The sequence below is a fragment of the Vicia villosa genome, unplaced genomic scaffold, assembly GCF_029867415.1.
Source record: "Vicia villosa cultivar HV-30 ecotype Madison, WI unplaced genomic scaffold, Vvil1.0 ctg.001158F_1_1, whole genome shotgun sequence".
Taxonomy (NCBI): Eukaryota; Viridiplantae; Streptophyta; class Magnoliopsida; order Fabales; family Fabaceae; genus Vicia; species Vicia villosa.
This window is the reverse complement of record NW_026705507.1, coordinates 446,628-459,897: the sequence shown is the minus strand read 5'-3', so window position 1 is coordinate 459,897 and position 13,270 is coordinate 446,628. Positions and strand designations below refer to the sequence as shown.

The window sequence follows — 13,270 nt, the reverse complement described above, 5'->3', positions numbered from 1 at the left end:
TTGAGGTTTCCAAAAAGTCCTAGAACTCCTCCATGTCTTAAAAATTGAGGGAGATATGCCTTGTCAAAGTTGGACAATTTTGAGAAGAAAAATGTGAAATAAAAGGCCTCAAAATGGATTTTTTTGCAAAGAGACCCAATCTTTCTTGGCCCAATATCCATCCTCATGATATGTAGAGCCCAAAGTCCAATGGCCACGAATTTACTTGATTTATTTGATTTATTATGGATTTTTATTCATTTAAAAAAGTGACTAAAATCAAATAAATCAAGGGAAAAATCAAAGATTTAATTTGGCTCATGGTTCTACTCAAATCCAATCAACATTAACTCCAAAAATCAATCAAATTTCGTGCTCCTCAAGCTTGCAAAGATTAAGATCATATTTTGGCCAAATTTAGAAAGATTTAATGCATATTGTCAATCAAATTCCATTCACTCCAAATATATAAATTCCTTCCAAATTTCTTAACCTAATTGAGTCTATTATATATAGGTGACTCATTGAAGTCCAAAGGGGGACGAAAAATTGAGAGGAGGACTAGAGTTTTCAAAGACAAAAAAAACTCACACAAGGTTCAATTTTCATTTTCTCCTTGGCAGCCTCTTTTAATCTCTTCCAACCATCCCATCGTGTTCTTGGGATAACATATGGACATGAAAGAATCATCGTTTGAAGGTTTTAATGGCTAAACGATGGATTGCCATGGCTAGGGCTCGCGAACTTTCAAGCTTCGTATGGCATGATAGAGGCATCATGGGGACCAAATAATTAGACCATTAGATTCGCAATGCTCGAATTACTCGATCTGGGTTGTTTTTTCTTTTGCTCTCGCGTGTTTTCGCAGGTCGTACGAAGGTGCTCACTGGAGAAGATGACCGGAGCTAGGGCTCCGGTCGTGAACAGTGCAGGCGGAATATTTGACCAGAGACGTGGAAGCTGCGCGTGTTCTCATTGGACAGTCAAAATCAGAACCTCCTCTCTCTTCTTTTGATTGGTTACGTCTGAACACCAGGGACCCACGTTGACGGTTTTCATTGACTTTGCCGTTATTACATGTTTTTCCTATTTCATAAATTATATCCATTCCTTAGACATAAAAGATGTGCAGCGCAGTTGATGTGCAGAAGAGGATGTTAATCCTAGGAGCGCCAGTTCGAATCCTGGCATCCTCATATTATTTTTATCACTTTGTTGAAATAACATGTTGCAGGATCCGATACAATCAGCTTCGCGTGTGACTATGTGTACCTATGACACAACCCACATCATCACCATTAGATCTTCAACCAATTCCAATCCAACGCATCCAGCAACGCTACCACATGGTACACCCTCAGAGGCCAACCACACAGGAACAAAGCTTAGTTCTCTTTACTTTATTTTTTTTATTTATTGTATTTTATTTTTTATTTTTTTAGTTCTAATTTATTAATTACTTCTCTTTTTCTTTTCTTTTATTTATTTAACCGATTTTATTAAAACATTTTACCTTATTTTATATAACAATTTATTTTTAATCGAAAACCCGATTTTTCTTATAACTTTAAAAATAATTGTTTTTTCTAAGTTTTTTTTTTGCTAATATTTATTTTAGGGTCACAATTTAATTTTTGGGCTAATTAAATTTATTTTATGCCTTAAACCCTGATTTTATCATGATCACTAATCACTGTTAGGTAGGTGTTGTCCGTTAACTTTGTGTGTCGAGTTTTCTCATAAAACCTTCATTCCCTAGAAATCAGGGTTTATCCTGAATGTTTTCAAAATCTTTGCCTTTTTCAGAACCTCTTTTATTTCTTATCAATGCCTTTTATTTGCCACAAAAAGTTTTCTACCTTTCTCTTCTTCATTTTTCAGGGTTGGCCAAGGTCCTTCAACTACGCGCCATATCAGATCAAAAAGCTAAGTTTCTGACTCTTTTCTTATTTAAATATTATTTTATCTTTATTTTTGCCTTATAGATTGAATAAGGGTTTACCCAAATAGTCAATAAATTTCTCCTACACTCACCCCTATTATTGTCTGTTTAATTCTCAGATGTTCAGAGTCAATCGAAGGTTCGAGGAAAATCAAGGCTGAAGATGTGTAAATTAATTGTTGTTCTTTCTTCTTTTTTTGCCTTTATTTTTTCTGTTACCCTATAGGGTTTTATTGTAATAGGTTAGGTTTTATTTTTCGCCTTTTACTTTCCCCCATCCCCGCAGGTGTTTATTGTAATAGCGTAGGATTTTAACTGTTTTATTTTCTGTCATGGTTAGTAATCCTAGGGAGTGCAAGCCTGCTAAATAACTTAGATCACTAATTATAAGATAAATATCATTGAAGTTAACCACGTGATTGTGCACCCACACACCCTTAGGGTAACCCTTCTCGTTGCCTTGTTGCCTTATTTATCTGTTGCCTGTTGCCTCTAATTGTACTAAATAGTCAAGTCCCTCAATTCCGAGGATACCTAAAGCAAGGTTGCCTAAAGAGATTGAAAATCATCTAGTCCCTCGATGTTGCCTCGGAAAAATAAGATGATTGTCCTATTGCTAAGGTATCCTCGCATGATGCCTAAACAGATTAATGACTATTATATCCTTCCCTTAGACTACTTGCCCTCTTTATGGCAAGGGACAGTCTTATGGCGAACGATAACTCGATGACCCTTCAACATCCAATTGAAAGACTTCCTGCCTTCTCATGGTATGGATAGACCCTTTCGCCCTGAAAAGCTAAAAGAACAAATTTCAAAAGTTAGGGTAGTTGCTATTAATTGCTTGCTCTAAATTCAAAATCTTTTTTTCACTTACTTTCAAAATCAAATTCAAAAAGACTACGCTTATTTACAAGCTAAAGTTCTTATTCAAATTTCTATTCGCACCCCATTTTTCAAACAATTCAAACATTTTGAAAACAAAGTGAGCTAAACAATTAAGAGCCCATGGAAAATCATGGATGCAAAGGGCGTCTTACACCTTCCCTTTGTATAACTTACCCCCGAACTCAAAATCTTTTCAAAAGGTATTTTTCTGTTCTTTTAGCCTTTCTATTAAATTGGATAAAATAAAAGTCGGTGGCGACTCTTGCTTACCGCGACATTTCTTTAAAGTCAGTTCACCGTATTACACAATGTATTAAATATATACAATATTCTTAAAAGAAGTTAATTATTTATGTTTTCAATACATTAAATATATATATATATATATATATATATATATATATATATATATATATATATATATATTTTAAGAAAACATTTATCTTTTTTATTTTATGAAACAATACTCAACTTACCTTTTTAATTTTATAACCAGTGCCTCAGAAGCACTCGTTAGCATTGTCCATAAAATAAATAAAAACGTATTTTATAAATAACTAGCTATTGCAGGTAAAAGGCAGGACTTGACCATGGTCACTTGTATATGTGATAAAATGGGTTCCATCGATCGAGTATGTCTGTTTTGTGTACTTATTTTTATAGGAAGAGTTAAGATTTTAGGTATGCAATCTTTAATATATTTGTTCCGTGCTGTCTTATTTTTTAACGAACTTTTGCGAGCATGAACATTTTCGTAAAATTTTACATTATAAATCTAAAAGGTGTACAGCTCGCGTATATTCTCCATCTCACTATATATTTTTTGTAGGATAGGTCAAAATTTGAATATGCACCTTTAATTATGTCTACTCTACTCCGCCTCATTTTTCTGCAAATTTAAACGGACGGACATGCACGTTTGTCACCTCTTAATCACATTTATTAGGTCAAACTAAACAGCATCTTTTGTACGTGTATTGGTTATCTGTGTGCAGTATATTACTCCCTCCGTCTCATAATAAGTGTCTCATTTGCATTTTTTCATTGTCTCAAATTAATTGTCCATTTACAATTCCAATGCATCAATCATTATTATTTTTTCATTATTATATCCCTATTTATTAACTTTCACGTTATTCAACTACTATTAATAGGGATATTCTAGTAAATGATATTAATTTTTTTACTAAAACCAACACATTCAATCATTTTCTTAAAAATCGCGCATTGCTTAAATAAGACATTTATTATGAGACGGAGGGAGTACCTATTTTGAGTTCATCAAAATTGCAACACTTTGTTAATACGTGGGCTCCATGTCCAAAAAAATCGCTCGATAGAATAACAAATGGTACGAGTGCGCCACTTCATGTGAAAAATATTGAAACACATTTCGTCTATGTGTCAAACTGTCGTAACATCAAAACTACGTGTGCACTTTGTTTATGCCTCAACTTTTTGTATGTGGACCCCGTTAGTTTGAATCATAAGCGTATTTTTTTTATAATATAGAGTTTAAACAGAAAGAAAAATATAAGATTTTGCAATAAGAAGTAACAAAAATATTGCAATATGTGGGCACAGTCAAATTTCTTTCCGTTTAAATAGGAAAAACCTGAAAAGTTATCATCACTTTGGGTGAAGAGATAAATTTTAGTTTTTTTTAAAAGCAATATTTCAATCCAAAAAAGTTACTATAACTTATAAGGGTTACTCTAGTCCAACACAACAAACAAAACCAATTAAGTACGAAAACGGTTTAAAGGATACAATGAATAATTCAGGTAGATTTAATGATGAAACCGTTAGATCTTTTAAAACCAATTAAGTATACGTATTAACCAATTAAGTAGATTCAAAACCAATTAAGTATACGTATTAACCAATTAAGTAGATTCAAAGGATTTTCAAACCTTTTTATTAAATACAGTAGGTCTGACTTAATCTAACAGGCTAAGCTATAGGTCTGGTAGGCCGACTTGACCTATTCTCACCCTTAATATCAATCCAAAATTTTAAGAGTGTGTTTGGATGAAGCATTTTATGAGGTAATGTAATATTTTGAGGAAATTTAAAATGAATTGCATAAAATTTATTATTTAGATACAAAAATGAAGAAGTGTTAAAATGATGGAAATTTATGGAGTATTTTATCTAAGTAAAATTTAATCATTTTGAAATGACACCAAAAACCAAAGAATTTTAAATTCCTACATATTCCATAAAATGTATTTGTTACTACTATTTTTTCAAAATTTGCAAATTGGTCCTCATATTTTCCAAAATTACAAAATTGACCCTAATTTTTTTTAAAAATTGCAAATTGGTCCTTAATAATTTTTAAAATTTACAATTTGGTCCTCCAAATTTTTAAAAATTACAATTTGGTCCCTACTTTTCAATTTTTTAATTTGGTCAAAAATTATTTTTTATAAAAAATGACCCAAAAAATCTAACAATAAATTACCTTAATACTTCGTCCAAACAAAATAATTTAAAATGAATGGATTTCAATTGAATCATTTGAATTGCGTTGAATTTTAAATTTTTTAAAAAATTTTAATTACCTCATCCAAACACACTCTAAGGTGTTAGATAAATGAGTCATATATCTTATAAATTCAACATTTCACCCATTCATAAACAATGTGGAACTTTACCACTCACACTTGCACCCAACATTCTACTTCTCAGATATATGTGGAATCTCTCTCTAGCAAAATTTACGGTGTAGATATAGATATGGTGTAAGTTAATAAGGTGTCAACGTAACACCTCTCTAGGAATTATTATTTTACAAACCATCGGCATCAAGGATGCCATTGTTTGCAAATGTACTATAAGTGAAACGATGTTTTCGGATATGTATTTTCATTTTTGAATAATTTTTTAGAGCACAATAGAGGTGTCTCACTTGCAACACCTTTATTAATTTGATTTTAAGAGCGTTTGCAACACCTTTATTAATTTGATTTTAAGAGCGTTTCAAGGGTGTGGAACACACCTCTAAGGGTAGAAAGAGCAACCCCTTATGTACTGTAGTGGAAGCTTGAGAACTCAACAGAGCAGATCCATGCGTTATACAGTATCACCAATCACACAACCATGCTCTCATCTGAAAAATTGTGGACACTGCTAAAACTTTCTATTTAAAAAATATTTCAATTTATTTTGTGATATGTTCTTTGGTCCCTTTGCTTGACAAGTTAATATTTTCAAGGGAAGTTTTAAAATTCTAAAAACAGTATTCACCAAGTTCATCGTCATCTTCAGAATTTGTGCTTGTTAAAGATAACTATCATAGTGAATAAAAAATGAAGTATTCTACATTGAAAGAACTGTAACTCCTTGACGCGATTGTGGTGGTCAGAGTGAAATATATGATCATCTTTAAAAATGTGCAAGACAGACTATCTCTCAAAGTTTCACATTTATTAAGGTTAAATTATATCAAAATAAGACCTCATAAAAATATTTTGTTAAGTTAAATTGTAATAAAATAAGATCTCTATTTGTTTTGTCATGGTTAAACTATGACTAAACAACACAAAGCTAAAAATTTAAGACGACTCTGGTTAAACAGAGGCGATGATGGATTTCACAAGATGGTATGAGCCGGTGGATGAACCATAGGCGAGGCACAATGTGGAGCCTGAGATTAATTCAAGGTCCTTAAGTAGTGAAATGCAATTTGCCTGTGGTTGCGGAGTGAAAATGAAGAAAAAAACATTGAATCTATACAGTATTCTATATTCCTAAAATCTTAGCCATTAAGTTGATCCAATGACTGAAACCTGTGTTGTAGAAATATCCCTAGACACAATTGTTGTCAAGAATCTATGGATGTCAACGGATTATCGGAGCATATCGGCGTATCAAAGGCATTGAGTTGGATAAAAAGGGAAGAAAATAAATTGAATACCGGCGCATAATCCTCTCATGTTTTGTTTAGGGGTGTTCTTCATACAGAGCCACATATTAGGGTTCTATAGACATCTATGTGCGACTTTGTTTCACGTCGGCAGATCCCTTAATGAGTATCCAATATGAAGTTACTGGTTGTAGCTCAGTGCAGTGAGTAGCCCTAGTAGCCCTGTGACCAGGATTGTCCATGACAGATGGCGGTCCATGGCAGAGAGCCAAAATCCCACTATACCGGACGCTATACATCGCCATTATAGCAGATTATGGTGGGAAAATACACAATATCAGCCAATATTTACCATTGCGGTGAGTCCAAAAACTGTCATGTTCTGTGATATCGCTGCAATTGTGAATATTTGATAACACTGCCTGGGGCATAAGAATGGCAATCTCCCCGCTAAAGAGACGCTGAGTATATTACAACAACTGACCTGTATCAGAAGTAGCCTTTGTGAGCTCTGGATTATCATACATTTACTTTGAATCTAAACCATCGAAAATGATGCATTATAACCATAATCACCAAACCACTAATATCATCCCTGTACAAGCTTTGAACTTACATTATATACAATGGCAAAAGTTAAAAACATCTGAGCTACATGCTTACAAAGATGGTGCTAAGACTTATAAATGCTTAGCCCAAGAGCAGGATCAACAAATTCTTAATTGTTCAAGATTAAGATACATGAAGGAACTCGAATTCCTGATCTTCATCACCGCACAGAAAATTGCATGTACTCTATAGCCAACAGGAGTTAGACAAAAGGAGGATGATATAATAGTTATTAAGTGATTTTGGATACCATGACATAACAGTTCATTTAGCAAGCACTTCCGCATTTCCCGAACTAGGTAAGGTTGAAGCCTTCTAAAAATCATGGCAAGCCTGCATATAATCAAACTGTATGAATCAAAAGAATCATTAGGAAAAGAAACAAATTTACTGAGGAAACATTTGATTATGTGAGAAAATTTGTGGCTTGTAACTATTCAAGTCAGAGAAATAGTAACATTTAAAGAGAGGAGAGATGCATGTAAATGTTTGATTTGCATAGACCAAGCACAAACTAGAGTTATCAATTCCAGATACCGGAGCAGAGCCACTGATTCCAAAAATGGGATAGCGGGATAACCAAGATACCGGAGCGGAGCCGCTGATTCCAAAAATGGGATAGCGGGATAACCAACCGCTACTTGACTATGTTGATATTCTAGACTAATTATATGAATAATAATTAAAAACATATATTTAATGAAAAAACTAAGCAAATAACACAATATCATAAAAAATTCATAAAATCAAAGCACAACACAAGGCTTAATCAAAAACTCTTAATCAAATTCAACAAGTCTTAATCAAATTCAAAACATCACATCTTATATTCAAATTTAAACAAACATAAACATCACATCTTATATTAAAATTCAAACAAACATAGAAAACATCACATCTTATATTAAAATTCAAACAAACATAAAAGAAGATGTTGTCATTGTCTACAAATAAAAGAAGAAGAAAATAGAGAGTTATTAAATTATTATTACTTTAAAAAAAAAAAAAAAAAAAGAGGACAGTATGAAGAGTAAAGAAAGAAGAAAAAAAGAAACATTATGAAGAGCTATGTAGCCCCGACACCTATGAAAAAATGTGTGTCTGTGTCCGTGTCAGACACCTGCACCGACATTTGTGATCACGTTTAATTTATTCATTTTTTTTAAATTATTACCGGTGTCGCCGTATTAGTGTCGGGGTCGTTTTCGGGGTGTCCATGTTTCATAGATGAAGAGTAAAAACAGAAGAAAAAAAGAAAGAACAAAAATAGAAGAAAGTGAGAAGAGTAAAGAAAGAAGAGAAAAGAAAGAAGAAAAGAAGAACAGAGAAGTAAGAAGAACTTTCAAAAACCAACTTAAGAGGGAAATCGATCAAGTGGGAAGCGATGAGACCTGAAGTGAAATGCGTGAGGAAGTGAGAAGACAAATCCTCTATTTTCTGTGTTAGGGGACGAAATTCCAGAAAAATTCCTCCAATGTTTAATTTTTTTAAGAATAGATATGGCTTTTTGTATTTAAAACAGATAGCAAGTTGAAACCCGCTCTGGGCCGAGAGCCGAGAAGCACTCCACTCTTATGACCCGCTCCAAGCCAAAAAGCGGCCCAATCTCAAACCGAGACGTGAACTGCTACGTCGTAGTGGCTGGCCATCGCTCCGCACCACACTCCCAGGATAGCGCCGCTATTCCCCGGGATTGATAACTCTGGCACAAACTACATAAAAGACTCATATACAAGACTTCTCAACATTGCCAAATAACAGCAATAGTATTGCGGTATTTGAACTAAACAACGTTGTTCCATGATACTCTAATTAGTAATCAATGTGCTGTCGTATAGCAGTGCTATAGCACTATAGCATAACAGAAAATTAGACAACCGTGACAAGAGAACTGCCATGATTCTAATCTGTATGGAAAATTAGACACGAGTCAAACATCAACCTAACTATAATAATTTTATCATAATCCAAAGTATCACAATACTTGTATACCTGTAACTCATCATCATCATCATGATAAAGCTTATATCAAAGACAGCACAAACAACCAAATAAGAAGACACAAGAAAATGGCAAAAATAGAAAAGTTTATAGATAGAATTAGGATTTACTTCAGCTTTCCATGGGTAAAACTCGGCTTCATCAACCTTTCAAAACGATTTAGTTACATACATATAGAGAGTTTTCCCGTCCACTCATCCGCAACTCCATAATCAACGCTTAGCTCTCTCATTGGAGGGATGTTCTCCATTGCATATAGCATAACATGCGGAAACATCAAATTGTTGTGATCATAGAGAACAAACTGAACAAATACATTTGGACTTGAACTATGGCTCATATAGCAAGCAACATTTCTCATTGTAGACACATCCAGAGAAAAATCTAGAGGAGGAATTGATGGATAGGACGGACGCGCATATTCAGTGTATATCTGAGATAAATCCCCCCATTCTGCCCATCTATCTGAAAACCGATTAGGATATATCAACGAATCACCGTTCATTGTTAAAATTTCTGCTTGCTCCCTAGTCAAAACAACCCCCGTATACTCGCAGATAAAGGCTCCAGCCTGAATAAGGTCCAAAGACCTAACTCCCCAACCTGTCTGTGTAGACCTAAACACTTCCAACCTATATTTGAGCCCTTTTTGTGCAACACGGTTACGACAATTGGGAGGACATGAGCAAAAAGGGCCACATTCAAAAATCAAAGGCTTCCCTTTCACAAGCAAACCCTGTAGATTATAAGGATGCTCTCCTCCATTCTTCACAGAGCAAAAACAACCATCAGTACAACCATCGACACACTCACATCCAGTAGCTTTCCCATTCTGATGAAACACAAACGGCGGGAAACTAGTATTTGGAAGATACTGATAATAAAGAGGTTCCTGACTGTCATCTATGTCATTAAAAAGCCTAATAGGAACCTTCTCCCTCTTGTCCGAAATATCAATGGAAAGACAATGCATAGGCTTAAAGTCGAACCCACTTTTCCTAATTTCCCGAGCATCTTTGAGAACAGCACTACCCATCTTAGCCTGCCCCTCAATTCTCAAAAGCTTATACTTATAAACTCCAAAACCAGACTTTCCTACATCAAACCAACACTCAACAATCCTATACACTCCATCATAAACATAAATCTTACCAGAACCGGACGCACTCCCTTCATACTTCATCCCGCGAATAACCCTAACCTCGATCCCATAATGCATACTCCTTTCCAAAGCAAGGTTTCCACCCACCAATTTCTGATCACAAATTTGCCTAGACGAGTTCTTCTCCTGCCCTCCATGGCCAGTGTAGATTATAACATCACCATCATCCAACTCCATGTCATCCTCATATCCACCCGAAACAATCACACTAGTAGCAATCGGTTCACCATTGGAACACCTACTTTTAGGCAGATAATCAATTCCGGCTTGTATCTGCATATGCAAACCAACCACACACAACTCCATCCTAAAAAGAAACACATCACCAACATAAACTCCAGGTATCGGTCCAACTATCCTCTTATCTCGATACAGCCACAACTGACTCTTCCTCATTAACGCTGCCGCCCTCATATCACCACGTATGCGGATACGCCTCTTTTTTCCACTCGGCGTTTCCGTTTCCACCTCCACCCCTGCAGCCTGCCCACTCTTCTCCTCACCTATTCTCATCTCCTCCTCCATAACTGCAACTTCTTCCGCCAATCTCCTCTCCTCAGCCAACCTTTTTTCCTCAGCCACTCTCTTCTCTTCCTCCATAACAGCAACTTCCGCAGCAAATCTCTTTTCCTCTTCAATGCTCGCCAACACGCGAAGCGAATCATAGACCATCCTTGTCCTCCTCATCACCTCCCGACAATTTACATGCTCCTTCATACTCAGATCTGAAACCCTCACAAGCTCCATCACCTGGCTCGCCTTCTTCCTAGTAGCCACAGCAACTGCCGAAGTCGATTCTTGTTTCTCCGGAACAACAACAATAGCCATATCATTGTTATCATTTCCATCATTGTTATCATACGACTGAGGATGAGAATCCGCGGATTCAACACCTATATTAGGGTTCAGATTTAGGTCTGGGTTACAAACATTGTTGACAACCGTTTCCTCAACAACCGAAGGAGCAACATTAACACTGGCCGAATCATTGATTGCAAAAAAAGGACCCAAAGATGTCCCGAAAGTAGCATTGAAAAGCTGAGAAACACGGTAGAATTCAGTGTAGAGATCAGATTGATCGTCTTCTTGATAGCCCGGAGAGAAATGGGTTTGTTGGGAATCTTGGGCAGCCATGAAATCATCGAAAGGTTCGGGTTTTGGTACGAGTAAGGTTGGGAGTGATTTATCGGTTGTTGGGGGGTTGAGATTTTGGGGAGAAATGTTGGGGATTGGGTGAGACATGGTGAGATTGGGAGTGAGAGAAGGAACATGAACAGGAACATTAACGTTAACGTTAACAGGAGGAACATGAGATGAAGGGGAAGGTGTTTCAAAAGTTAAGAGATGATGATCCATTGAAACTGATGAAATGATGAAAGTGGAGTTGTTTTGTTTTGTTTCAATGGAAGTTAGAGAAAGAGTGGCACTAGAAATGAGGTCATGAAAATATAATAGGAAAGAATAATTTGAGCGTTTTTATGAAAGCGCACTTACTCTTTCTAATACAATAAATACACATTGAATAAAGAAAAATAATGAAAAAAGCTTTTATATATATATAATAAAAAATTGATAGTAAATGTTTTTACTTACCTTTTCAAAAATATAATTTTTTAATACTAATAAATTAAAAAATATTAAAAAATTAAATTACTTAAATAATTTTAGATAAATTTCAATAAATTATTCACTATACTAAATAAATTATTCGAACTTTGTTTAAAATATCACAAATAAATAAGGTAAGTATGGTTAGCTAGGACTATCATATACTTAGTATAAATTTTTTAATGTGGATCTCACGTTGTATTAGTTTTGTAATCTTTTAAATAAAATTATATATAGTGTTTTAAGATTGAAATGTGTTGAGATATTATTGAGATTGATATAGTATTGATATAATATTAAATATAATATAATTTAATAATATTAAATATAATCTAAGTTGTGTAAGCTCAAGTTCAATTAGGGTTGTATATAAATAGTCATAGTATGCATCATATTTTGTACAATTCAAGTGAATAATATAATCATTATTTTCTTATTACTCTAATTATCCTCAATAAAAGTGCCTCACGCACTAACAAATTGGTATCCAGAGCTTCCGGTTATTGTTTTTAATCGAGTTTTTAAGAACTCCACGTCAGAGATCGTGTTTCTAGGGAACGTGAATCAATTGCTGCAAAGATGAATGGTACTAATGGCATTCTTAACTCTCTTCCAATACTTTATGGCAAAAATGGAATCCAATGGAGAAAACAGATGCAATCGCTGTTTGGCTTCCATGAAACCTTAGAAGTGGTTGCCGACAGCGTTCCTGCATTAGCTGCAAATGCTAGCGAAGCATAGAAAATGTGTATTGCATTCAATTGGTGGTTGATTCTGCAAATTTTGACAGAATGTCTCATGCTGAATCAGCGAAGGATACATGGGATGTTCTTGTCAAGTATTATGCCGGAGGTGAGAAATTCAAGGTTGTCAAGTTGCAGACCTTGCGTCGACAACATGAATTGTTGTCGATGGGAGAAGACGAAAATATTGTAGAGTATGTGTCGAAGGTGCAGAAACTCGTCCATCTCATGAAGGGTTGTGGTGAAACCCTAACTGATAAGATGATAGTTGAGAATGTAATGCATACGTTGACCTCTCACTTTGATCACATTATTGTAGCTATTCAAGAATCCAATCAACTCGAAACCCTAAAATTGGAAAACTTGGTAGGTTCGTTGGAAGCGCATGAGATTAAGATTGCCGAAAGGAAAGGAGTTTAGGATTCGATACAAGCATTCCAAGCTCAGTCATGGGAAAAGGATGGTAG

The 13,270-nt window shown here is 34.9% G+C and overlaps 1 protein-coding gene across 1 annotated transcript; it reads right to left on the bottom strand.

Annotated features, from left to right (window-relative positions):
- Positions 1 to 7,206: 7,206 nt before the first annotated feature.
- LOC131633653 (histone-lysine N-methyltransferase family member SUVH9-like) lies at positions 7,207 to 11,915 on the bottom strand. Its single transcript, XM_058904349.1, has 2 exons — positions 9,401 to 11,915; positions 7,207 to 7,622 (listed from the first exon to the last, which is right to left on the bottom strand). The coding sequence occupies exon 1, from the start codon at positions 11,806 to 11,808 to the stop codon at positions 9,454 to 9,456; it is 2,355 nt and encodes a 784-aa protein (XP_058760332.1). The 5' UTR covers positions 11,809 to 11,915; the 3' UTR covers positions 7,207 to 7,622; positions 9,401 to 9,453.
- Between the last annotated feature and the right edge of the window lie 1,355 nt (positions 11,916 to 13,270).

Excerpts from the sequence above, each read along its gene's own strand:
- LOC131633653 (XM_058904349.1), bottom strand. The coding sequence starts at position 11,808 with ATGGATCATCATCTCTTAACTTTTGAAACACCTTCCCCTTCATCTCAT.